Source organism: Botrytis fragariae (assembly GCF_013461495.1).
Source record: "Botrytis fragariae strain BVB16 chromosome Unknown tig00000006, whole genome shotgun sequence".
NCBI lineage: Eukaryota > Fungi > Ascomycota > Leotiomycetes > Helotiales > Sclerotiniaceae > Botrytis > Botrytis fragariae.
The window spans coordinates 3,076,097-3,101,064 of NW_023500988.1; the positions used below are offsets into that span (position 1 = coordinate 3,076,097).

The window sequence follows — 24,968 nt, forward strand, 5'->3', positions numbered from 1 at the left end:
GAACAAATTGTGGATGGCTCTCGACTGGTTGCTCAAACTGCTTTTTCACAGGGCGTTCCAGTTGTGCTTCAGGAATACGAGGGTATGCCTCATACATTCTTCTGGGTATTTGGCAAAGCACCGCAGACGAGAAAGATTTTTGCTGATTGGGCTGAGGCTATTGTTGCTTTCGGGGAGGGCAAGAAATTGGTTTCTAAAGCGGAATTTATTCATGCTAAGGGCTTGAAGACAGAGGAGTTGAATTTGAAGAATTTGGTGTCTTTTAGCGTGGCAGAGGCGAGCGAGCTTGTCTGGAAGAAGACATTAGACTATAAGGTCCCATTGTTTCACCAACAGTGTCAATCATCCTTGTAGTTGACATTTCTTTAGTCTGGAGCCAATTCAATTCTCATCAATTCGGGTAATCTATTACTTTCTGAGACAATGGAGAATGTCGTCACTAGAGACCAATGTTATGAAAAGTTTATTAATCAAGTCTTAAATTCCTCAAACTCTTCGCTTGCATTATTTGGGTGTTCTCAATTATGAATCAACATCCCCTAGCATTATCCCAGTTCTGCAACTTATCGTACAAACAACCAACACTTCCTAACACCGTTACTCCAGGTTGCAGACGTAAGTAACCACATCCGTTCATCCGCCGCTCAATTGACGTGGCGAGCGAGGTAAAATTACACTCAAAGTTACCGAAATTCTGTGATCGCGTACGGGACGCTATTATGAATACCTAGACCACGGTCTCCTTTCCCCTTCTTTCGGCTCCTATCTTACAAGGGCAGATACACTTATCTCCTCGATTCCCTCCTCGACTCTCTACTTCTATCTCTTTTTCTATCACGATCTTTGTCTCTGACTCTGTCGCGATCTCGATCCCTATCCCTCCTATCCCTATCCTTATCTCTCTCCCTATCTCTACTCCTACTCCTCTCCCTCCTCCTATCCCTGTCTCTACTTCGACTTCTATACCTCCTAGAATGCCCATCTCTGTCTCTATCTCTCCTATCATCGGGCGATCGGCTCCTCCTCCTCGGCCTATCATCATCTCTTGATCTCCTCTCCTTGTCCCTATCCCTACTTCTGTCCCTCTTCCTTGGGGAACTTCTCGCAACTATACTTTCCCTTCGTTCAGTGGCACCTGGAACATATCGGTCAATATTGATCGGACTAGTGCTTCTCTCGATCCGACTACTTCGTCTCGCAGTAGGTGACCTACTTCTTGCGCGAGATTCTCTCCTATGACTTTCCCTATCGCGAGAAATTTCTCTTTTTCTTGCCGAGACAGGACTGCTCATTCTAGCATCATCCTTTGCTCTAGGTGTGGCAGCGATGACCTCTTCCATTTTGGTTGATAAACTAGGTAATTGTGGTTGATTCTTTCGTTCTTCGTTCCACTTTCTAGCTTCCTCGGCTCTTGCTTGTGCCGCAGCAACTTTGTATGATTCCGTATCGAGATTCGAGGCGCTTGTCCTAGTCACACTGCTCTCTGCACGTCTTGTGTCACGGTCCCCTATACGCTCACGGCTTCGTGATCTGTAACTTCTTCGTCGGTCGCGAGATCTTGATCGAATACGATCTCTATCACGCCTATCATCACGATCTCTACTTGACCTACGTCGTCGATAGTCACTTCGATCCCGATCTCTACTATCCCTTCTATCTCGGTCGCGATCCCTATCTCTGCTGTCTCGTCGTCGTCTATCATCCCGATCTCGACTTCCACGGCGAGAGCGTTCATCCTTGTCTTTGCGACCATCGTGGTTTACTTCTGTAGCTTTAGATTCCTCATTAGTCTTTGTCTCATCCTTAACCTTGGTAGTATCCCTGCTTGATTCAGGACTTTTAGCTCGTTGACTACCTTCTTTGTCATGGCTGGACTCATTCGCCTTGTCTACCATCAATTTCGTATCGGCGAGTTGAGGCGTTTTCGAACCGGATTCTTCCTTGAGCTTCGCAACTGTAGTTTTCTTATGCTCAATCGTTTTAATAGGTGTATCTCGAGATATTGGTTTTATGGCTGAGGCGGGCATTGCTTTTCGAGGAGGTGGTGCCAAGGTCTCATCAACCTCCATTTCTAGTAAATGTCTAGATCGATTAGCAACCTTTTTGCCTTCTTTCAGAAGATCATTAAGAGCCTCTTGTTCGAGACGTTCAATTTCTTCCTTGGATAATTCTGGCTTCGAGATAGGCGTTCGAACACCGAGGGAATCTCTGCGTCTATCGTCGTCATATCTTCTTCTTCGATCGTCCCTATCCCTATCCCTATCCCGGCCCCTATCCCTATCTCCTCTATCCCGATCCCGGTCCCGTTCTCTCTCGCGATCACGGTCTCGATCACGATCTCGATCCCTAGCGCGATCCCTCTCCCTCCTCTCCCTCCTCTCCTTATCTTCCTTCTCCCGTTCTTTCTCCCTCTCTTCTTCCGCTTCCAACTCAGCCTTCTTCCTAGCCTCTCTCTTTCTCTCCTGATCGGCCTCAATTCTCTTCTCTTCTTCTCTCCTCTTCAACTTCTCTTGCTTTCTCTTCTCATCCGCAATAGCCTTTTCCTTCTCTCTCAGTTCCTCCCTAACTTTTTCCCTGGCGGCTTTCTTCTTTGCAGCTTCTTCTGCATACTGCTCATCTGTTTTACCTCCTCTCAAGAACTCCTTCTCAGCTGCCTCTTCCCCAATGTCACTTTTGCGAATTGTGCGAACCCCTTCTTCAATTTCTGGAATGTATGCCTGGATTAATTTATCGATTGTCGCCTCAGCAGATTGGTAGATACCCGCGCGATCCACAGCTCCCTCGATAAGCAATGTAGCCTTACTGCGATCCAACCGGAGTAGCTGTCTGGGGTCCTTCTCTAATTGCTCTTCCGCAACACTCAATAATGAACTCGTAAATTCATCCTCAAAATCCTATAGTGACCACTCTTAATTAGCACCCAAACAATTGTTTCAAAGAGCCCAATCCTTTTCCCAGAAATCTCGCGGCGCAAAAGCACATTGAAATAATTTGGAAATACATACACCTTTCTCCAATTCTTGCCAAATTTTGGTTCTCAACTCGTCATAAGTACCCTTCTTCTTGTATGTATGAGCCAATCCTTCAATGGCCGCTCTAGTCGCAGATGCAAGTGGTAACTCTGAAGTCTTCACTTTCTTTCGCGGTGGAGGTCCAGAATGACCACCATCTTTCTTGTAGGTAGATGCCATCGTCGCCATTCTTTCCTTGTGGTGCTGAATTGAATTATTCAAAGCGTTCCCGAACTTTACTTCATATTGCAGTAGAAAGATGTTACCAACCTTGTGAAAAGTTGAAAAAGATAAACAAATAACGTTGGAACGAGGAATCTCTAGGTAAGTTGTCCGCGCATGGAATTCAATTCAATAGACGCGAGTCACGTGTTGCATATCGATCAGCCAATCGCGCTAGTGCGATCTAAAGTGACCTTCAACAACCATCCGAGTGAATCCTGGAGTAGAAGCCGTAGTAGCGACTACACAACCCATCATACGCATCTGCAAATCTTCAATTCTGATTGTGCAGTTCACGCCAAAGTCAAGCCCATAATTATCCACCCAAACCTCACTTCTCATAACATAAACAAAAATATGGTTCACAAAGTTCTCTTCTGGACTGGCTTTGGTATGTTCCCCTCTTCCATCTGCCCCTCCTCTTACCAGCTAATTCCCCGCATCTTTCCCTCTTCCCCTTTCATTTTACTAACACGCAATCTCACTAGGCCTCGCTGTCCGCGCCTGGCAACTCGGCCTCGAAATGCGACCTTTCTTCAACAGACAATCTCTCTGGGTCTACCCCGTTTTCGGCGGCGTCGGTGCTTCGTTTGGATATTGGATGCAGGGAGTTGAGAGTCGGCAACAGGCTATCCTCGGAGCTAGACGAACAGCTATTTTGGAGAAGAGAGCGAGGAGGAAGGAGAGGGAGGAAGCTGTTGAGGAGTCATAAATTATTTATTGGAAGAGCGCTGGGGAATTAAAAACCGGGGGCTTCTGAATCAGAATGAGCAGGGGATGACAAGAAACCAAGAAGAGTTATGGAAATTGTACAAAGTTTTGCGGGCAATTGGCCAATGAGAAAGAAATTGCTCAAATACCTCAACATGAAGACAAACATCAGGGATGTCTCAATTTGGCGTAGATGTTCACATGGATTTGAAGTAAGGAAGTCTGGACATTGCATTTCATTTTATCCAACCATTACACTATCATACATCAGATGTGATTCTTTTGATATCATCAAGATTCTTTTTGAACGCCATCCAAAACCTGCTCAATGAACTTATGCTTCTCTTTGAGCTCTCTAGATATCGCAACGCTCTATTGAGCTTCATTTACTAATCTATGAAGAACCGGTACAGAAGTTGTAGGTATACTTCCTGACTCCGTAACAACCATCTGAATATACTCGGCCGGAGTAACATCATACATAGGGTTGCAAAGTTGGAGTTTCTTAACATCCATCCAATTCTCTAATGGTCCTCCAGCAATCACGAGCTCGTTGGCTGGTGCAATCTCATTAAGAACAATTGAGTCCAAAGCTACTCGATCAGTGAATTTGATGGTCTCGCAAAGAACGATGACTGGCTTGTCAGCGGATGAAGCTTCCATGGCAACCAAAGCTGTTCCTATCCTTGAATATAATCGGCCATTATTCATCATTGCGTGAGCACCTAATAGAACTTTTGTTACATCTTGGATGTTATGACTTAGTCCATGAATCAAACAGTACTTGACTTCGATACCTAGACTGACTAGTGCCGATGCTAAATGCTTTCCCTCATGTAGAGGTCTCGAGTCAACCACAATGACTCTAAACTTCTTGCCCATCTCGTGGGCTCTCACTAACGCTTTTTGCACCAGACTGCTCTTGCCGTAAGTCAATATGACATCACCATCTCTAATCTTCTCAGCAGTAGTATCGGCAATAACTTTATCAGCAAAAGTGATTCTCTCGCGCATAAAGACATCGATGGCATCGCAAACGCTCTCCTTCGCATCGGCTTCCGACAGATCTGGGTCCGTTTTTGATATTTCCAGCTTAAGATGACGAATAGCATTACCCATGGATACCGAAAGAGGTCGACAAGAAGCTAAGTATTCAATTTGAGGAGAGAGCACATGTGGTATGAAATGACGTGTGAGACTTGCCCCTACAGGGGTTTTGTAAGATTCGACAACCTGGAAAAATGTAAGAAAGTTATAATGAGATCACGGTCATTTGAAGAGGGAGAGGGGAGGAGAGAATAAATGCATAGATGAAGTGAATCCCCAAAATTAAACTTACTCTTTTAAATGCTTGCAGTGTTGCCACAAGTCTTGCGCAACTGCCGCATATTGTGTAATTGCTCATTTGCAGCCCAAGAGCAAGCACTGCGGGGTGTACATCTTTGTTTGCCTCAGCAATTGTAGTTGTCCGTGGCTTATATAAATGTCTGAAGAGATCAACGGTCTTATCTTCTACCTTTGGGACTTCTACAACTGGAGTGATTTTCGTCGGCCCTCCTCTAACTGGCAAATTTCGTACTTCTGCGCCTTTTTTAGGCTGGGTTTTTCCTCCTTTCGCGGACTCACTTTTCTGTCCTGGTGCAGCTGCGGCAGGAGTCGGATTTTCAGTCGTTGCTTTGCTCTGTACTGCTGCAGCTCTGCGTGCGGCCTTCTCTTCCTTTGCCTTCTTTTTCAGTTCTGCAGCTGATAACTTTCCTCCATCGGGTGTAGGTTTCGCATTTTCCTTTGCATTTCCTGATTTCGCACTGGGAGATTTTCCTTGCGCTGAAGAAGGTGTAGATTCAGTACTTCCTGCCTTCGATTTGACAGCATTTGCGGGGCTTGTGGCCGTAGGTGAGTCTTCGGCAGACATTGCGGTCCTTGATATAAAAAATGGAGCACTTGAGCTTATAAACCAAAGACTAGGCCTAAGACCAACGCGAAACAACTCCGTTGCTATAGTCTTTAATTTTCTGCGTTTTGATCTGTTGCGACGATATTTCGTAGTTTGAGATGGTGGGGGTTTGAAGGTGGTCGCAGTTAATCCGAAAATGAGTCACTTTCTTGCGAATTCGTAGATCGTCAAGCTGGAGAGGAATGAAGTCTTCAATAATGGTTTATTCTGAGTATGTTTTGGGACGGTATAGTTGAAAATGGGTTTGAACCTGGAGGATCGAAATAATTCACTGTTTTTGTTTGATGATTCGAGTTGTATGTACTGATATTAATATTGTTCGAAAGGCTGAAGAGCTAAAGATTACAGTAGCGTTATTTTATCCCTGCAAAAAAAAGTGTGGTGCGGATCAACCTTAGTAAGCGAAACGCGGGGCATCAGATTTCGGCTCTGGTAAATGAAGTCAGGGGTCGTGATGCCACTTGAAGACCCTGAATTTGATTCAATTGAGATATTAGACTCTTTTATTTCTCAGCTACTATGTACTACGTAAGAGGCTAGATGGTCTTAATGGGGTCAGAGTCGTCACGATAGGCATCGTTATAAATCCATGTTTCTCCTGCTGAATGATGGGTAGTGGATACCTCGCGACCTCTAGAATATTAATGAGCTTCGGGACAAGAGCTTTCAGCTAGATATCTTCTACCCCTAATGACTTAGCTCTTTAGAAGTTCTATTATCATATCCGTATAATATCTACTCGAGCCCGCTCAAACAACTTATGACCGATCATAGTTCCCTGCGTTCTCTCTTGCTGCGTCATCGATGCTGGGTATACTGTCAACTTCGCATATGTCCCCGCTCCTCTTCTTTTGGATAAATATCCTGGGTTGATAACTAGCACACTTTCTACAACCTACATGTCTCAATCTTAGTAATTTTGTTTCATAATGAACGTCCTTGATTAATCTAAACAAGGGATTTGTAAAGATCACATACCTTGGCAAAGGGGGTAGTGAACTTGGGACCACCAACATATCCGGCCTCACATTGATCATCTCCCCCAACTTTAAGAAACTCGTATCTAGCATGGCTCCCACGGGAACCCCATCCTCCGTCCCAGTTTTCGGCAATTGAGTTCTCTGGACCGGCGGAAATAGGGGGAAAAAATGACGTTGCTCAATTAAATACTTGGGTAATCGAGCGAGCAAGGTAGGATCCTGTGGCTTCCCGCCAATGATTTCTTCATGCCGCAGTTCATACAAGATATCTTGGGAGGAGATACCCATGACGATTTCGTTCAGGGCAATAGTCATGGGATTACCGATGACACGAACAGCTTTGGGAAGTCCAACGTCTTTTTTTGAAAAGGGTTCTTGAGGCCAGGCAGCATGTTTATCGATAGCATCTTTGACTGAAGGAATAAGGAGTATAGTAATTCGGGGGTGAGTGGAAGTGAGTTGGGTAAAAGCTGGAGTAATAAGATGTTTGAAGATGGCCGACATGGTGGCGGCGTCCGGATCAGCTAGAGCTTCCTCAGGGAGATCAAAATCTCCACTTGCAATTAAAGGATGATCGATATCAAGAAATGGCCCAGTCAAAATTAGTACATCAGCGTAGGTATCCGCTGCTTGGCTACAAATTGCATGTAGAGGTTCGAAGTCTAGATTGTCATCTGCTGTAAAGGGACCACTTCCAATAATAATGTTTAGAGGTGCAGGGTCAGAGTCTTCATCCATTGCATCTGGACCTCCTCGAAGTCTTTGAACATGTTCATCAAGGCCAGCAGGCGTGGATGCAGCAACGCCTAGAAGAGGTGGCTCAAGAATCTCGCTCACTGTAAAATCTTCTCCAGAAGCATTTATTCCCTTCAGTGCAACTATCTGCCCAGGGAAGAATTGGAATCCACTCATCTTATCAACTTTGAGTGGTATTCGTAATCCAGCACCCATCCTTCGCGAGGTTTCAAGTACGATTGAAGATGGATTAAGCTTTCCTTCGGCAGAGTCGCATGCAATCCTCCCAACAGATACTATCTCATTCGTACTTTGACTTGCTGCACTACCGAAGTCTGAGTCATCTAGCTTATGATGTGCTTGCATGAGAAGCATGAACTCGTCTATACGGTCATCCAATATTTCTGACGCTTCTGATGATTTCATGGCCATTGTCTTGTAAGATAATTTCTTCATATCTGAGTTGGCTGTAAGTTTGATTCTTGATTCTGGATAAGGAGCAATTGGAGGCTCTGGTAGCTCGAGGTGGTCATTCAGAACTTCTACAGTTTGGCCGGCGAACCTTCTATCGTTGAATGAAGTTCTATGTTCTGTCAGTATTTGGCGATTTCAGAAGATCGTGATACCATACGGGGCATATGAAGAGCCGACTCCAGATTCACCACCAGTATCATTCTCCCTCAGGGTTTTCGATGTCCTGAAGTCGGGGGGACTACTAGCCGGTTCTGCTTTCACTCTTGACATAGAAGGTGTCTCTATTTTGCGTTTCGGCCGCGAACTCATCCCACTTCGGGGGTATTTGGCGCGATATCTAACCTACGTTACTATGAGTAAAGATCAATTTGATAATTCAAGAACCTGCTCACATTCCAAAAACATCATTACTGTTTCCTGCATTTCGAGGCGTAGCTCCCACTCTTTTATTTGACGTTTGAGCCTTAGTTTTTCGATTCTCCTTTTCCAACCCGTCTTGCACACTTTGCTTGAGCGCTCTAACAGTATCGATATCCAATTTCATATCATCCTGTCCCATCTTAATGCTATATGATTCCCATTTGTAGAAAAGCTCTTGCGGGGGTATTGAATGCAGTCGCATAATTGAATGCAATTCTGTGAGTATATCTGGCTCAAGGGTCCACTTGAAGCAGTCGCAGATGAAAACAAGTCATTCAGCTCGCTATCGTTTTCCGACATTTTGAGGCTGTTGTCTAGAAAAATCGTTGATTTTGTTGAGTTCGGTCAGGTTTGATTTTGGAAGAGATATTTGGGGAGACGCGTTTTGACGCGCTTTAATACTATAAAACTAAATTGATTTTCACGAGTTTGCGCCACGAACGAGCCACAATTCATCAAATGATTCAACAAACCCTTTTTCAAAAGCTCAACTTAATGGATTATACTCGTAACAGAATGTGTTTCTGTCATAATTTCTCCGGCAATTACAACCTATCTCTCTTGGCAATTGTTTCAAAACAGTAGGTACACTCAATTGAGAAGTGGTAACAAAATAAGAATTCACCAATGGAACACTCATAAGGCTGAGCTAGCACCACATTTTTAGATTGCAAGAAGTCGGTGTCAGGACATAAGCTACTAATTACCCCTTGGATTCTGTGTCTTCTTGTCTTCGAGAGTTGACTGTGATTGAATTCGGGGTATACCATTTTGCAATCAAACATCTATTCTACTATTTAAAATGTCAACAGAGAAGCAAATGGAAGTCGCAGGCATCGAAAAAGAGATGGCCGGTGTTAATCTAGGAGGTCCTACTAATGGGCAGACATCTTCAGCTTCAATTGAGGGAAAAGGACCAAGTCCTCTTAAGCCACCATTTCTCAACCCTCTCGAGTCTTCGAAGCCTCCACCTTCGCCAGAACTCACTGAAGAACAACAGAGGAACTACGATGCGCTGTTAGAAACTGTCAAGTCATGGACAGAAATTCCAGCTAAAGATTCAAAAGGGGGGCCTATCACAGAAAGTGAAAAGTTATGGTTAACAAGAGAATGTTTATGCCGATACTTGCGAGCAACAAAATGGTCCGCTACGGAAGCACCAAAACGACTATTAGGGACGTTGACTTGGAGGCGGGAGTATGGTGTGAGCGATCTTAGTGGCGATGACCTTTCCATCGAGAACGAAACCGGCAAGCAGTTCATCTTGGGTTATGATAACGAAGGGCGTCCATGTCAATACTTGAATCCTGGAAGACAAAATACGGAACCAAATCCCAAGCAAGTACAACATTTGGTATTCATGCTCGAGCGATGTATCGACTTGACGATTCCAGGCCAGTCCACGCTCGCATTGTTGATCAACTTCAAGTCCAGTAAGAGCAGATCGAACACAGCGCCTGGAATTGGGCAAGCTAGAGAAGTCTTGAACATTCTTCAAACTCATTACCCTGAACGACTTGGGAGAGCTTTGATTATCAACGGTAAGTCTCCTTATTGACGGACAAATTCCTTGCTAATTCCTTATAAGTTCCTTGGATGGTGAACGGCTTTTTCAAACTCATCACCCCATTCATTGATCCCTTGACTAAAGCAAAGTTGAAGTTCAATGATGATATGAAACAACACGTACCTCCTCAACAACTCTGGGCTGAGTTTGATGGAGAGCTTGCATTCGAGTATGATCACGCAACCTATTGGCCGGAGTTAATCAAACAATGTGAGGGACGTCAACAGAGTGCTTTTGAGCGTTGGGTCAAGGCGGGGAAGCATATTGGAGAAAGTGAAGTTTATTTGAAGGGTGCAAATGTCCCTAGCATCAGCGGTGGTACCACTGAGGAAATGCCATCAAATGGCCATGCCGTTGAACCGAAAACACTCGGGACATTGTCTGAAATATCAGGAGACATCAACGGAAAATCTGAGAAGAATGATGCGGCATGAAGTCAATAGGAAAGACTGTACAAATGATTTGTTTGCAATAGGATAGAATAGACTAGATATTAATAAATGAACCAAATAATAATTCTAACGACATCTGAATTTTTTATGTGCTATCAGACAATGTTTCTGAAGAACTTGGACAATGATGCTACCCCCTCGCTTGGCAATCGACCTCGCCCTCAATTTCAGCAGCCTTGCGACAACCCCCCAAATCATACCTACATCCAACTTCACGCAAATCACAAAGTTCGTAATTATCTTACAACGTCATATCAAATAGTACATCCAACTACGCGCGACCAACAATTAATCAATTAAATGTCTTCCCAACCCGTGAAACCGCCGTTGACCGGCCAAGTTTCTCATACTCAACGAGGCTCCCAGTCAGGGCTGCGATATCCTTCCACCGGCAAAACGATATACCATAGACCATTGAATCGCAGTAAGACGCAGGAGCTAAGTCAAGCCAGCTTTGCATATCTATTCGGGGAGATGGTTAGTTATGCACAACGACGGGTTACCGGTATTCAAGATCTCGAGAAGCGGTAAGATTTCCTTCACTACATGTCGAGTTTAAACAAACGACCTGCATTACCAAAAAGTACCGCTCTAATCAAAACACTAGACTAAATGTTCAAGGCCACCCCATCGGCCTCAAGCTCCTCGATCTCCTGCTCTACCGCGAGCCACCACGTACCCAAACCCGACCCCTTAATATCATCGCCCTTCTCCAATTCATAACCACTGTTCTCTGGCGTCACCTCTTTTCCCGCCCTGCAGATGCACTCGAGAAATCTTCAAACCCTGATACGCCTGAGGAATACATGATATCCGATAATGAACCTCTTGTCAATCAATATATTAGTGTGCCTAAAGAGATGAATCAATTGAATTGTGCGGCGTTTGTCGCGGGTATTATTGAGGGTGTTTGTGATGGCGCAGGGTTTCCGGCTAGGGTTACGGCGCACAGTGTGGGAAGGGGAGAGGAAGGAGAGTTGTGGCCGGGAAAGACGGTGTTTTTGGTCAAGTTTCAGGAAGAGGTGGTAGAAAGAGAGGCATTTTTGGGGAAGAGTTAGGTTGAAGAGAAGTGAAATTATGTCATTTGGACCTTGCAACGTATCCACGGTCATACGCTGGGCGTAAAGGAGTATCATTGGGATGGAGTTTATGATTAATATTTGGGTCTATCTTCTGACCCGCAGTCGTCTTACTCGACTAGATACGACATGGAAGAGCACATATGCTTGTCACCATCCATCTATTTGACTTTTCTACCAACACATTGCTTTTCAGTTCGGAACTAAATTGCACTTCCTCTGCTTGTTCACAAAGCAAGATTGCAATCGTGCCTTCATATCACATGGCTCGGTCTCCAATATTTATGACTCGAAAGGACGATGTGATTTGGGCAGGCGTCTGTCAAGGTCCATTCCACAAACCTCTGTCCCAACCCCAGAGAGTAGGGCACAGATGATAAAACAGAGACTTATAACCACCAATTGGCACTAGATGAGCAGATTAATCAAATCGAAGAGTCGTTTAGAGCGTCTCTATGCCGTCTTCCTTACGCCTGTATCTCTAGAAGCAGAATCATGCGACACCAGAGTCACCAGCATCCCAATGCTTCTTGTTTAGGCCTCTTTATGAACGATATAAAGTTCATGGGATTTCTCTCTGGGTATTGACACAATTTGATGATATCCTTTAAGTTGAACATGCCAGTCCAATCTCTGTGCCAGTAATATATCGCTCTCAGTCCCTAGAATCCCTTCAACCTTACTCTCTCAAACAATCGTGGAGTGCCAAAGTCCGACATTAGTTCCCATTAGATTGTACGCCCATTTAAGTCCCAATCCCTTCACATTTGTTCACCTTGGAAGACTTCTTATGCCCTTGTAGTTTCCTCCTTCACTTCCACTTTTACCACCTGGACCTTTCCTCATCAATTCTGCTAATCCTAAATCTTTCCAAGCTGGCTCTTTTGTCTTTTGTGTCGCCCTCTGAATCCCAAATGCTGCATGTTGATCTGGAACAACATCGTCTTCGTCTTCGGGGTTTACTGGTTGATTGTGTGGTGGTACGTAGATATCATCGTCGGGGAGTTTGTCTTTGCAGAAGTCTTCGAAAAGATCCGCTGTGCGGGATAGTGTGAAATGGACATAGGTGTGATTTGAATCTTTGGACTGTATCATTGTTAGTAAGAAGTGATATTTTGAATATAAAAGAGTCGATCATGGGTGATTTTCTATGGATTCCTACCATTTTTGAATTTTGTAGAGTGAAGTGAAATAGTAAATGGAAGGTCTGTTATTGCAATTGTTTTGTTTACTCTCTCCTCACTACTCGATGATAAGGGATAAGTCAATACAAGGCTATAACTTCATGCAAGGCTGTTTGTCCGTCTTATCTGCAAGGCTACACAAAGTAAGCGGAACTCTACTTCGGAATTTATTTATTCCGTGGCTCTCGACTCATGCCTTAAATTTCGGGCTCCAGACTAAAAACATCATTTGTGCGAAATTTCGCTTAGAGTTCAACAAGCCCTTCCAGTCAATTTGAACATTACGAACTCTACGACAACAACGATTCTCGCAAACTCCAAGCACTCCAACACCGCCGACAAAAGTCCTCGCCAAAATCAGACAACATGTCTCACGAATCAGTTTGGATGTCCAGACCCCGTACCTACGGAAAGGGATCCCGCGAATGGTATGTGGAGAATCAATCGCATTTTGCGATTTCGTCAAGGATCACCAATGATCTGAATTGAGTAAATTCATTTCTAACATACTTAACAGTCGCGTTTGCACCCACAAGGCCGGTTTGATCCGCAAGTACGGTCTTAACATCTGCAGACAATGCTTCAGAGAGAAGGCAGCCGATATTGGATTCGTCAAGGTACGCTCGCTGAAGAATCTACGCACCATCTCACTTTACACCAACAAATCCTTCGATCATCAAAACTGGATGGAATGACCACTAACAAAACTTGCAGCACCGTTAAATTCACCACACCTTGAAAATTTACTCATCGAAAACGGAACGATACGACCACGATGGGTTTGTGGAGAGAATCAAATTAACATGGCATGGAGTTCTGGGCTTTTGCAGGAAAAAGGATACGAAAGAGGACATTTATGGTCAGACTTTAGAGGGCATTTTCAAATGAAGGGAGGAACGCTTATGGACACTCGTGTGCTGAGGCAGCTCTGCGATGGATTGTTCTCAAGGTTATGACACCTTTCCAACTGCATTGATCTGGAATGGAGATGGTTTTTTTTCCTAGGGTCATTTGAGCTCGTGTTCATTTGGCTTCGGCTAGGAAGTAGCTTTCTCGGAATATATCAGGTCGTTTTCCTTGAGATATTATGGATTACTCGGATTGTGCTTTTTGAACTGAGTGAATGATTATATCATAAACATAGGAGATTCTAGGTAGGGTGGAAGGTCAAGTGGCCTTTTATTGGCCCCAATTTAGTGAGTGAGGACTCGATAGGCTAATACGCATGGCCCAAATCGAACCCGCCTGGTCGAATCCACAATTCTGTCTCCATCTACGATCATGAACGCGGCCCCAAAATCCTCATATATCCTCATTTTTGGGGTATCAACGATTCTCATCCATCTACCGAGGACGAAAGGTCCGTCTACATACATGTCTGGCCGAAATCACAATTCTGCTCCTACGTTCCTCTAATAACAGGAGTATAGCCCAAATCTTTTTGCCCTTCTGATTCCTTCAAACATGCCACATATTATCAAGACATAGAATAAAACAATGATTCGCCTAGGAAACTTGTGCTTGCCAAAAGTGCCATTTTAAAAGCAATGTGAAGTACTGAAATTCGTGAGATGTTTATATCAACTTCGAGTGAGCTATTGGTTGAATTTCATTGAGGTTCTTGCCCATGCAAGGAAAATGTCCATAGAATCTATATTCCATTGCACATAAACTCTGATGTGGTAGTCACGTTCTAATGATGATATTTTAAGAGCTAGCTCTATGAATATCAAAGGTGCACTTTCCTTTGTAAGGTAGGAAGGTTTCCTTGAGCTATTTTGTTGTTTTGTCTATGCCATTCGTGCCCAATCACTCTACTAATCAACTGGAAGTTCTTCGTATTCAATGGCCAACACAAAGAATGATTCCATACTTGACACCTCGCTCAATTTTGTCAAATTCTAAATCCTGTATCCAACGCACATACTCCATATACCAAATTCGATATACAGTACTAAAGCACAACTATTTGCCGAACACCGAAATCACACCAAAAGTTATACAAATCATTAACTTATTTTTCAATAATAATATAGTTTATATATAATAAATTTCATATTAGTCTCTTTATTTTTAATTAAATTTTAATAAAAATAAGATCATTTATTTTTAGGATCTTTATTCATTATAAAATCTATATAGAAAGTTAGTGTAAATCCAAAATATTGAAATTTACTAATAAAATAAGCGAAAATTAAGAACTTTTCTTTTTATGTTAATTCAATCTTATATATAATAATATTCTTATATTTTAAAATTCTAAAAAATTGAGTTCTGGATTTCTGAATATTTAATAAATCTATATCTAGAATTTTAATTGATTTTAATGATTTTGAATATTTATTTTTTATAATTATAAATAGGACAAAATGACTGTTTTTGGTGTGATTTTTGGAATCGACAAACAGCTGTGCGCAGCGACTGTATACACAAAATAACAAGCGCTTGACATATTACAACACAGTTATGTAGTAATTCCAACCTCATCAACCATCGTCATCTGAGTTGCTCTCCCCATGGACAATTTAACTGGTTCAAATATCAGCGTTGGGACTAGGGCCCGGAGAGCTCGACGAGATAGGGCTCAGGGCCAAAGTGGTCGTAATTGGACGGGCGAGGAAACAATCCGAAGTTCGAATGTGAAGTCGGAGCTACATATTCTTCAAGGTGGTCTAAAGCCCACTCCAACAATATTTTCATTACTTCGTACTGGCGATCCGCGGATGATTCTTCAGGATCAATGTCCAGAGGGTCTTCGGGGCACATCATGAAGACAATGAGGAGGCGTTGCGTTGGATCCGGATAGCCCTCGTTATGCTGGTACTGCCACTCGATCATCTCGATGAGTTCACGAAGGCTACTCTTCTGCTCTTCAGACAACCCCTGCAAAATATTTGGAGCGAGCAAGCCCATGTAAGAATCCTCGTTACATGAACACTCATACTGCACATGTTCTTCTTCGTATCCTTCAAATAGCTGTTCGACGAATTCGACTGGCCATTCACCTCGACACATTGGGCAAGTGCCTTCTCGATACATCGATGTTTGTTCATTTGCCCACAATCGAAGACATGCCCCATGGAAAGTCCGTTTGCAACAATGTTCCATTCGTATGTTATTTTCCGGTTCGTCCATTTTATCGCAACAGATAGGACAGTCGTCGATGACGGGTTCGGAATCGTTGACACCTTGTTTGGTGCTTTCGGGGGTTGGTTGAATACTTGGTGATATCGAAAGATTTGCCATTTCTATGGACAAGGTGGTGGTATCCGATTTGACCGACATTTTGTAGTTTTTCTGGTTTTTAATTTTCTGGTTTCTGTTTTTCCTGTTCTTATGCGGCATGATTTCTGTGTGGCGTTTGAAAGGGGAGGTTCTCAATAAAGTTGATTGAGAATAATAAGGCGGCGAAGATAATCTTCAAAGTATAAATGTCTTGGAGGGATCTTGGTCAAATAGATTGAGAAGAGAAGCTTGAAGTTATGTTCTAAAGTCATCCTATGTGAAATGTGATATGTCTGGAAAGAAAAAAGAATCCATGAGTTGAGGAAATATCAGAATTTATGTGCCTAAATTGTGGTCTAGTTTTCCACTGAATTTTTTTTGAACTGCTGTCATGAAGAACGCGGGGGAGAAGACTACAAGACGCTAAGCGAGACTTAGGGGTACACATCGGGTAGCTTTGTAGATCTTTGTAACCCAAAATGGTTAGCATTCACAGCATTCTGAATTTTAGTATCGAGCTAGTCTGGAACTAATCTTCTACCTCGAAAAGTTTCGTCCTGGTTGTCCTCATTGAGGACAATTTTCTACCTGCAATTGGACACATGTGGAATGTAATCTTATGAATGACGTGGTATTAACGTTTCAACATTTGAAAATTCTTTTCTTGGCTTTGTAGTAGTCTAGATGGGAAACGATAGATGGAGCGACTTTAACTAGGAGTTTTCATGTTTTATCTGCGTGAAAAAGACGATCGGTGCAATCGGATACTGAAGGCGTTTGTTTGTAAAGGGTAAAGCAATTCTGTCCAAGTATGTTTGACGATTGAGGAGATTCAAAATCCGAACCGATAGACTGGATACAAGCTCCCGATTTCTGCAAGCATTATAGTGTTCAAAACGAATGAATCATCTCAAACTTATTGAAGAGTTGTGGGATAACCATACTGTCGATTCGTAGTCCAGATCATGTCCATCGACAGTTTGTCCTTAGCTGCCCACAATCATATTAACAACCATACAAGTGATCCCATCTGAACTCTAGGTATCGGAAATTATCGGAGTATATACGTTCTAAATCATGTACTGTTCATATGATATCTAAGTAGCTAGCTCTTTCCAGTCAAATCTTGAGTTTTCGACGCTCATTACTTGAAGGGCATATCAGATGTGCAACATTCATTCACTAGATGCTATAACTAGCTTCGCAAATTGAAAATTTTCGGGTATGAGACTACAATCTGGCCTTGTGATCTTGCTAAGGTTCCGAAGGTGGGAATGTTCCTCAAATCGCAGTTGGTCAGTATTTCCCATACCAGCTTTCTTGGTTTGGGTAAGATGTAAGTGTTCATCAACAAGGAGTAGCAGATGTTCATAGAATCTTTAGGTAAGTTACTGTGAGTCAATCGCATAGCCCACCAGATATGATCAATTTAACGAGGGTACGTTCGGATCGAGTTTTTTGATCGGGTAGATTCGATACATTGAAGATAGGAGATCTAATGTTGTGTTTACCCGAATGCAATACTGAAGGGAATATACATTAACTCAATTCAATACATGCATGTATTGAATATGCTATTGGGTCTAATAAAACTTTTTGTCTAATATACTAGAATAGCAAATGATTACACTTTATTCCATACAACCATCAATAACAATTTTTAGGTGTTATTAACCAATATATTTGGAAAAAATCGACACCTTCAATTTCCAGCCCAATCCTACACATCTCAGCGTTACTCCAAACATATTGGCTTCACCCAAATATACCTTAATTCACATAAGCTCCAATATCTCATATCTTCACCATCTCAATCACTTCTTCAGCAATAGAAGTAAATGATTCGAACACACCCTAAGCGATTTTGATATAGTAAACCATTGTATTTGATGAATATCCATATCGATATCTGCCGAAGTCAAGATTCTAAAATAGTAAATTTAAGCTTTTTCATGAACACATTCGTGATTTTACTCATGTTATATTAGCCGAGTCTTTGCTTAGAATCCGATTTCTGATATTTATTGTAGGTATACAGAGGCTTGCATTGTAATGACTATTGATCGTGTAAAGACTATGGAATCAGGAGAAGATACATCTCTTATTAATAACCAATGCTGGATTAGTGTACATGTAGGATGGTGAATCATTTCAACCATATCGGGAGGATATGAACAATAGGCAAGAAGCACTGAAAAAACAGCTCAAACGTCAAGAAATACTTTCCACACAATACCTTCAAATCCTCAATATCACATGGATACACTCACTAACCTATTTCCAAACTAAAAAACATCACTCCTCAGAACCCAATTAACCAAATAAACCGACTCATTCACACAGTCCTAGATATGTCTCTCATAGAAACACATCCCCGCTTCTTACATCCAACATCCAACATCCAAATCCATCCGTACCTATCCCCAATTTCTCACCATGCAAACCCCCATTAATCAATTCAACCCCATAAACCTACTTCCTCAACTCATCCAGATCTTCCATAGTCCAGCTAGCTAGAATAATTCTCCATCTTCAACCCAAACCCGAACTCGAACACGAAAGGTAAAACAGAAATGAACACCCTCTCCATTCCATTTCTATATTCAAAATCTTGTAGGAAAATCGCCATGATACCGTTGTCTTTCTTTTGCTTTCTCACATTCTTCTTTCTGATATCCTTCTTTCTCATCCCAATTCTAATCAAGTTAAGTGCAATTAGTTGAGTTCTCGATGGATGTGTTCGTTATATGCTAGATGTACTTTATAGAGGTAGCTACGCGAGCTACTTAAGTTCATTCCTTGGAAAGAATCTAGACTGGGTGATATCCTTCGTTCACTCATCTCTTTCAAGGAAAGAATAGAAACAATAGAAGAATGGATTCACTACATTCACCACTACCCAGCTTGATCTATTTCTCCTTTCTGACTTCAATCCTCCTCTGCCAAACTCAATCTAAACATCTGGCAGCTAAATTCATTCACTCTCATCAAATATCTACAATTGCACCAAAGAACATCAAAAAGTATCAAGAAAAATCTTCTGATATTTATATTCATATATATCTGGGTATCAATGATCCTCCTATTCATCTTTTCCTTTACATAAAATCCCATCATTAACATCCGTCTTTTCATTTTCATACATCCATCAATCCACGTGATTCTCAATTAGCAAGCAAAGGTGGCGGATCCACCGATGCCCATACATCCATTTATGAATTTTACACCATCATTAAATCATGCCTTATTTCGGCTAGCACCTCCAAACTCGCCCTCTCTTCCATTTGTTTCATCCACCTATTCTATTCCGTTCTATTCAAGTCCAGTCTACAGCTCAGACTTGGAAGTCTCATCAACAGCTGTAACACCGTCATGATGAGCAACAGTAGGACCGAGTTTATCCTCGGCATCAAACTCTCCTCTCTCCAAACGGCCTGCTCTCTTATCGACACCTGTCTTCCAGGCTGGAGTACCCAAGAACCTGATGCTTCCAGGCTTTGAGTAATCGAAGATCTCCTCGACCTCCTCAAGAGGCTTCTGACTAGTTTCTGGGAAGACGAAGAAAACATGAAGGGTCATAGCAACACAGAAGATTCCAAAAACAATATAAACCTTCCATCTAATGTTGGCAAAGGCAGGTGGGACGAAGTATGCAAGAGCGAAGTTGAAAGCCCAGTTAGCAGAAGTAGAAAGAGCGACAGCCTTTCCACGAATACGGAGAGGGTAAAGCTCAGGTGGATAAATCCAGGAGACTGGACCCCATGTTGGTGCATATGATGCGACGAAAAGGTATGTGCAAGCAATGACAGCCTTGGATGGTGCTCCGGTAATAGAGATGGATTCAGCGGCACTGGCGAATTGTCCCTCGTATGGAACGGTTCCGTAAGTAGCCAAGAGACCAGCGTTGATGAAAAGCCAAATCATCATCAAGATGGATCCGAACAAAAGGACAGGACGACGACCTAATTTGTCAACCCAGATCAATCCAGGAATTGTCATGACGACATTGATGATGAATTGAATCGAGGATGGCAAGAGAACGTTGCTACCCAAACCAGCCATGGTAAAAATGTAAGTAATGTAGTACATCATGACGTTCATGCCGGTAAGTTGAGACCAGATTTGAGTAAAGATACCAATGTGTGTTCGGTTGATCATATCGGGCTTGAACAACTCCATATAAGTAACGTCAGCGTTGGCTCTCTCGAACTCAACGACTTCTCTAATTTCGGCCAATTCCTTAGCGACGAAGGGGGAGTTGGCGTCACCATGTCCATGGACAAGAGACAAAACTTGGTGAGCTTCTTCCCATCTGTCTTTTCTAGCGAGCCAACGTGGGGATTCTGGCAAGAAGAAAAGAGCGAAGAAAAGGAAGACAGCTGGAATCATTTGAAGACCCCATGGGATACGGAAAGCAGCGTTTCCTTTGAGGAAGGAGCATCCGTAGCAAATGTAGAACATGATGAGAATACCCCAAGTGATAGCCCATTGTTGGCAACCGACGAGTCTTCCACGCTTAGATGGTGGTGCAATCTCGGTGATATAGACGGGAACTTGAGCGGAGCAGATTCCAACCGAGATACCGTTGATGATACGTCCGACGATAAGCATAGGAATGTTTTGGGCAGCGCAGACGATGATTGAGCCAAGAATCCTGCGGATGCTTGTTAGGCAAGCTATTCATGTAAGATGTAAGAATTAGGAATATTTACCAGATGACAGAACCAATTTGAATGGATCTCTTTCTACCAAGCATATCTGAGATATAACCGGACAATAAAGCTCCAAGCCAACTTCCAGCGGGCATAGAAGCGGTGATACCACCTGTATCAAATTAGTCTTCATTGTCATGGCAATAATTGGGATCTTTTCATACCTTGAACATCTGGGGATGGACCAGTACATTTTCCATTAACGATTCCTCCTTGATCAAAGTAGCACAAATATGCCTCAGTTGAGATGATAGCCGACATAGACGAGATATCAAAACCGAATAGAGCACCACCCACCACGGCCACCGCCGCGATGAAGTAGACGTTACCGATGATCATCTTGTAAATTGGTGATCAGGTAACTAAACCTGTTCTTGTGTTGACAGCAGAGGTGTAGTACACTGTGAAATAGAAGTCGACCTTCTTCAAGGCAGAACAGAAATTAATAGGGAAGAAAGGAAAAGGGAGTGTCTTGGTGATCGACACAAAGACTTATATAGAAAAAGAAAGTGTAGGGTTGGGGTAATAATGGAGCACGAAAACTGTTGGAATAATGGAATCTGGAGATATAGCAAGTGGATTGAAAGAGAAGGGCCGAATTCTAGTTATGGATCCTCCCAAGTTTTACCTTTGAATGTCAATCATCCCGGGGAATGTCCTTGCCAAATGGGTTTGATGGGTTGGAAAGACTTTGGGGTTGTTCTTTCCCCGCCATTTGACAGCTGATCGAGCTATCACTTGCTACCATTATTTCTCAATTATATAAACTTGACATGATTCGAAGAGTGAAGCTTGCCGTCTTCAAGATTGACGACAATGGTACTGATCATCAGTAAGATTCCTTTGGGTATCATCAAATGGGATGCAGGCATAACGCCTTTCCAGGGCCCCATCGGTCTCACACGAGGTATGCGGTATGAACGACGATCTCTAGGCATGGGAGTGCATAAGCAATACAACACCTTCCACCTAGAGTGGACTCTGATCGGCGCTTGTCAGAGTATCTCATCTGCGCGCCAACTTGTCGACTGATTTTGTTGTTTTGAAAAATTGGTCCGAAAATTATGTTGGTGGATCCTTCCATTTTTATGGAGAGATTGGGGATTCGGGGAAGACTAGTTTTTAAAGCTTGTCAGTTGTTTACTTGGTATTCGAGCTACTCTACCCGAACACATGGCCCGAAACAACTATGTCGTTTCTGTAAAGTTCTTTTCCGGAACAGTTGTAGATTTTCTATTGGTATCATGCTTATAGCCTATATGTTCTACCTTTTCGGGGGAGTAGTGAGAGACATAAGACCATAGGGAAACGAGCATTACAAGAATCCCAAAGATCTCCATCAAAACACTTAATGACGGCAGTGGCTTATTATTCCTGGCGTTTAACTTAAAGCCTCACAAGCCATACCCGGAGGCCTAGAGAATTTTCAGATCTAACGATTCAATCCAGGTCAACAAGTAATAATAAAGCTTGTAAGTTGTGTCATGATATCCGTTCTTCGAAATTCTAAATTCCTGGAGAAAGTTTTTCCGTCGAATGAAGGGGTGGTGGGTCCTCGTACTTTGTTTCGCTAAAGTGTCTAGGTTGGTATTGAATATAAAGAATGGGAGAAAAACGGCGAATCATGAATAAGATCCTGAAGACGGTGAGATGATGCAAATTTCGAGGAAAGCCGAGGTATGGGCGTGAGAGGACAGAAATACAGAGGTGTGCTGTTTTGGGTAGTCTATTCCGTGGTGGATACGAGAGATGGTTGCGGCAACGGTAATTGATTGTAGTTTTATGGTACCTTTAAGATACTGTGATTGCTTCATTTGAAAAATTGGACGACCTTCTTGTCAGCAGGATGATCGAAATTTACTCGTCTAGTTACGTCCGTACAAGTAGAAGAAGTCTCGATTCCCTCACTTCGGAGATGATTCCGAGTAGTGGATCGAGTGGTGGCTCTTGACGAGAGAGATATTAGATATGCTCTTCTTTTCTTTTTTACATCAGGAGATTGTTCGGTTTGTACCCGTACACAACAGGGGCACCGCGGCAACAGGTACATTTGTTGGAAGGAAGGTTTGCGTCGATCATCGTTGGCTAGTCAAGCTCCTGAGTCCTAAGCAAGTACTCGAGAGTCGTGATACTCGAGGCTCAAGCACAGCACATTGCAGCTGATCATTACTTGCTTCTCTCGATAGTGCAAGAAATGCGACTGGGGCAACGTTACATGTAAATGGAGCTTCACAGACAATGTAGAACTTTTACCATAGAATTTCCATGTCAGGTCGTTGGCAGATACTCAGCTCCATAACAATATGCAAAGCTGAAAAAGCTCGTGTTATGTTGTGGGGACTCCACCTGGGGGATAAAGTGGGAGTGGGAAAGTGGGTGAATCAATGTCTCGTGACTCGTGATGGTCGGTCATTGGTAAAGTATTACTCCGTGCTTTATCATGAATTTTGGGAATCTTGAGAAGAAGAGATGGAACTGATATTTTTACTTTTATAAAAGTAGAGCGTCGCCTATATAATCTCACGACTCTTAACTGCCATAAGAAGAATGAGAGTATGTACTCTGATTCAACTCTGAATTCTAAATCGCGACTACTTCCTTCTTCTCGACTCCAAAGCTCGAAATTTTAAGGTGTTTGTGCAGTTTCTGTACACGAATTTTTTCCAAAATGAAGTCAACAGCATGCCTGAGAGCTATTGATTACTCGAGTTAGAACACGACGAACATATCCGGATGGCTCTTTTCCAATATCTTTTCAGAGTCAAACATCAGAGGTAAATCATTTTCACAATATATTCAACCATTCCAATACTGTAAGTAAAACTTTCTTCCCAAAACCTGTCTCGGTTCATCCTCGTCAGCGAGGTGGCCCTCTCTAGCTTTAGCTTTTGAAACAATCCGCGTTGCGAACACGAACAGCTTGATCGACCCTGAAATGTCAATTTCAACCACATCTCAATAGCAACACAATTCATTTGAGCTTCTAGTCCAGCTCGAACGATAAACCATTGAATTTACTAATCCCAACCCTAATATAATACCATTTCAGTGTGGCATAATGTCTTGTAAGTATCACTTCTCCCTTCCGCCACAAACCCCTTATCAACTAACATCACCGAACAGTTCTCACAACAACCCACCAAACCCTCACTCTCACCCCTATTCCTCCTCATATCCCCAAGACCCAGGTGCTTGCCCTACTACACAATCATTCGAAAATGATAAGCTTGAACCCCCTAGTCACAGCCCATACTCTCCTCCCACCCACGCATATCCTTGCCGTCGATTTCTTCAAAACCGAGCCCCCATCCCTCCAACCAAGCACTTCGTGTCCCTGTGAAATCTGGGAAATAACAGATGATATGTCCGCCGTGGAAGGAGACAATGGAGGAGGATGGCGAGGCGGCTGGGCAAAACGGTTTGTCCCCGATAAAATCACTTATACATCGAGTCTCCAAGATCGCGAAGATGGATTAGTTAGTGTTACGCATGCGCCAATGGGGGTACACAGTGTGACGACGTGGATTGTGAGGGAAGCGGGGCCGGGGGAAAGTTCGTTAATGCTTGGGGAGGGGCGATTGGTGCTCGAGGAGAAGGGGGTTGTGAGAGCGAGTAGAATGTTGATGGGATTTATAAAGACGACCTTGCAGGAGAGTCATGAGAAGTTGGTAAAGGACTTCATGAAGGTTTTGAAGGGGGAGGGTGCGGATGGAGAAGAGGTGGAAAATGGTGCGAAGGGGGAATTATAGGCCAATGACTGGAAAGGGGCTGTCGTGGGAAGAGATTGAAATTCTGCAGGAAATGGAGTTTGGCGCCATACTTGAATAAAGTAAGTAAAGATTCACATATCTTGTGAGGTAAGTTAGCGAGCAAATCGCGAAACATAGCGAAATCTTAAATGAATGTACACCAAGAACCACTAAATTTCATCACTTGATATGATGTCAAATCCGCAACTTCTTATGAATCATGTTATCCCCAATGCCTCACTGTTCGTTGTCACTTCCATGCGTAACTCTGGACGCCCTCATCTTTACCTCATCTTGCCCGCATCCGAAGTTGGGTAAATACTGCATCATGCAAGGCATCAATCCACAAGAGTTAGGTTATATCTAGAGCGCATACCCAAATCCTCCCAATCTAGTCTGCAATGGTCTACACATGTACATACCTTTGTAGATGTCTTGTGACATACATGTTATCTCCCCAGAGAAAGAGATCTAGTACCGCTCATCGAGTGTC

General features: G+C 42.9%; 11 protein-coding genes across 11 annotated transcripts; 5 read left to right on the forward strand and 6 right to left on the reverse strand.

The window, feature by feature from the left end:
- Positions 1–785: 785 nt before the first annotated feature.
- Bfra_002110 (putative arginine rich protein) lies at positions 786–3,200 on the reverse strand (the record flags this gene model as incomplete). Its single annotated transcript, XM_037332534.1, has 2 exons — positions 786–2,894; positions 3,006–3,200. The coding sequence occupies 2 exons, from the start codon at positions 3,198–3,200 to the stop codon at positions 786–788; spliced, it is 2,304 nt and encodes a 767-aa protein (XP_037196688.1).
- Positions 3,201–3,590: 390 nt separating this feature from the next.
- Positions 3,591–3,945, forward strand: Bfra_002111 (putative nadh-ubiquinone oxidoreductase 14 kda protein; the record flags this gene model as incomplete). The annotated part of the gene is made up of 2 exons (XM_037332535.1): positions 3,591–3,624; positions 3,722–3,945. 2 exons carry the CDS (start codon positions 3,591–3,593, stop codon positions 3,943–3,945), a joined length of 258 nt encoding a protein of 85 aa, XP_037196689.1.
- A 371-nt stretch (positions 3,946–4,316) lies between these two features.
- Positions 4,317–5,856, reverse strand: Bfra_002112 (putative translation initiation factor eif-2b delta subunit protein; the record flags this gene model as incomplete). The annotated part of the gene is made up of 2 exons (XM_037332536.1): positions 4,317–5,177; positions 5,284–5,856. 2 exons carry the CDS (start codon positions 5,854–5,856, stop codon positions 4,317–4,319), a joined length of 1,434 nt encoding a protein of 477 aa, XP_037196690.1.
- An 800-nt stretch (positions 5,857–6,656) lies between these two features.
- Bfra_002113 (putative dna polymerase subunit alpha b protein) lies at positions 6,657–8,709 on the reverse strand (the record flags this gene model as incomplete). Its single annotated transcript, XM_037332537.1, has 4 exons — positions 6,657–6,705; positions 6,877–8,196; positions 8,245–8,424; positions 8,480–8,709. The coding sequence occupies 4 exons, from the start codon at positions 8,707–8,709 to the stop codon at positions 6,657–6,659; spliced, it is 1,779 nt and encodes a 592-aa protein (XP_037196691.1).
- Positions 8,710–9,309: 600 nt separating this feature from the next.
- On the forward strand, positions 9,310–10,508 carry Bfra_002114 (putative cral trio domain-containing protein; the record flags this gene model as incomplete). The annotated part of the gene is made up of 2 exons (XM_037332538.1): positions 9,310–10,048; positions 10,096–10,508. The coding sequence occupies 2 exons, from the start codon at positions 9,310–9,312 to the stop codon at positions 10,506–10,508; spliced, it is 1,152 nt and encodes a 383-aa protein (XP_037196692.1).
- Positions 10,509–10,826: 318 nt separating this feature from the next.
- Bfra_002115 (putative trafficking protein particle complex subunit 5 protein) lies at positions 10,827–11,584 on the forward strand (the record flags this gene model as incomplete). Its single annotated transcript, XM_037332539.1, has 2 exons — positions 10,827–11,053; positions 11,134–11,584. The coding sequence occupies 2 exons, from the start codon at positions 10,827–10,829 to the stop codon at positions 11,582–11,584; spliced, it is 678 nt and encodes a 225-aa protein (XP_037196693.1).
- Positions 11,585–12,376: 792 nt separating this feature from the next.
- Positions 12,377–12,700, reverse strand: Bfra_002116 (putative apc13 domain-containing protein; the record flags this gene model as incomplete). The annotated part of the gene is made up of 1 exon (XM_037332540.1): positions 12,377–12,700. The coding sequence occupies one exon, from the start codon at positions 12,698–12,700 to the stop codon at positions 12,377–12,379; it is 324 nt and encodes a 107-aa protein (XP_037196694.1).
- A 399-nt stretch (positions 12,701–13,099) lies between these two features.
- Bfra_002117 (putative 40s ribosomal protein) lies at positions 13,100–13,867 on the forward strand. Its single transcript, XM_037332541.1, has 3 exons — positions 13,100–13,217; positions 13,307–13,406; positions 13,504–13,867. The coding sequence occupies exons 1-3, from the start codon at positions 13,156–13,158 to the stop codon at positions 13,510–13,512; spliced, it is 171 nt and encodes a 56-aa protein (XP_037196695.1). The 5' UTR covers positions 13,100–13,155; the 3' UTR covers positions 13,513–13,867.
- A 1,475-nt stretch (positions 13,868–15,342) lies between these two features.
- On the reverse strand, positions 15,343–16,074 carry Bfra_002118 (uncharacterized protein; the record flags this gene model as incomplete). The annotated part of the gene is made up of 1 exon (XM_037332542.1): positions 15,343–16,074. One exon carries the CDS (start codon positions 16,072–16,074, stop codon positions 15,343–15,345), a length of 732 nt encoding a protein of 243 aa, XP_037196696.1.
- Positions 16,075–19,341: 3,267 nt separating this feature from the next.
- Positions 19,342–21,065, reverse strand: Bfra_002119 (putative sugar transporter protein; the record flags this gene model as incomplete). The annotated part of the gene is made up of 3 exons (XM_037332543.1): positions 19,342–20,668; positions 20,727–20,838; positions 20,891–21,065. 3 exons carry the CDS (start codon positions 21,063–21,065, stop codon positions 19,342–19,344), a joined length of 1,614 nt encoding a protein of 537 aa, XP_037196697.1.
- A 2,719-nt stretch (positions 21,066–23,784) lies between these two features.
- Positions 23,785–24,475, forward strand: Bfra_002120 (uncharacterized protein; the record flags this gene model as incomplete). Its single annotated transcript, XM_037332544.1, has 2 exons — positions 23,785–23,791; positions 23,850–24,475. The coding sequence occupies 2 exons, from the start codon at positions 23,785–23,787 to the stop codon at positions 24,473–24,475; spliced, it is 633 nt and encodes a 210-aa protein (XP_037196698.1).
- Between the last annotated feature and the right edge of the window lie 493 nt (positions 24,476–24,968).

Bases quoted from the DNA above. Each gene is read 5' to 3' on its own strand.
- Bfra_002117 (XM_037332541.1), top strand. From the start codon at position 13,156: ATGTCTCACGAATCAGTTTGGATGTCCAGACCCCGTACCTACGGAAAG. The intron at 13,218-13,306 runs GTATGTGGAGAA...CATACTTAACAG, and splicing joins GGAAAGGGATCCCGCGAATG to TCGCGTTTGCACCCACAAGG.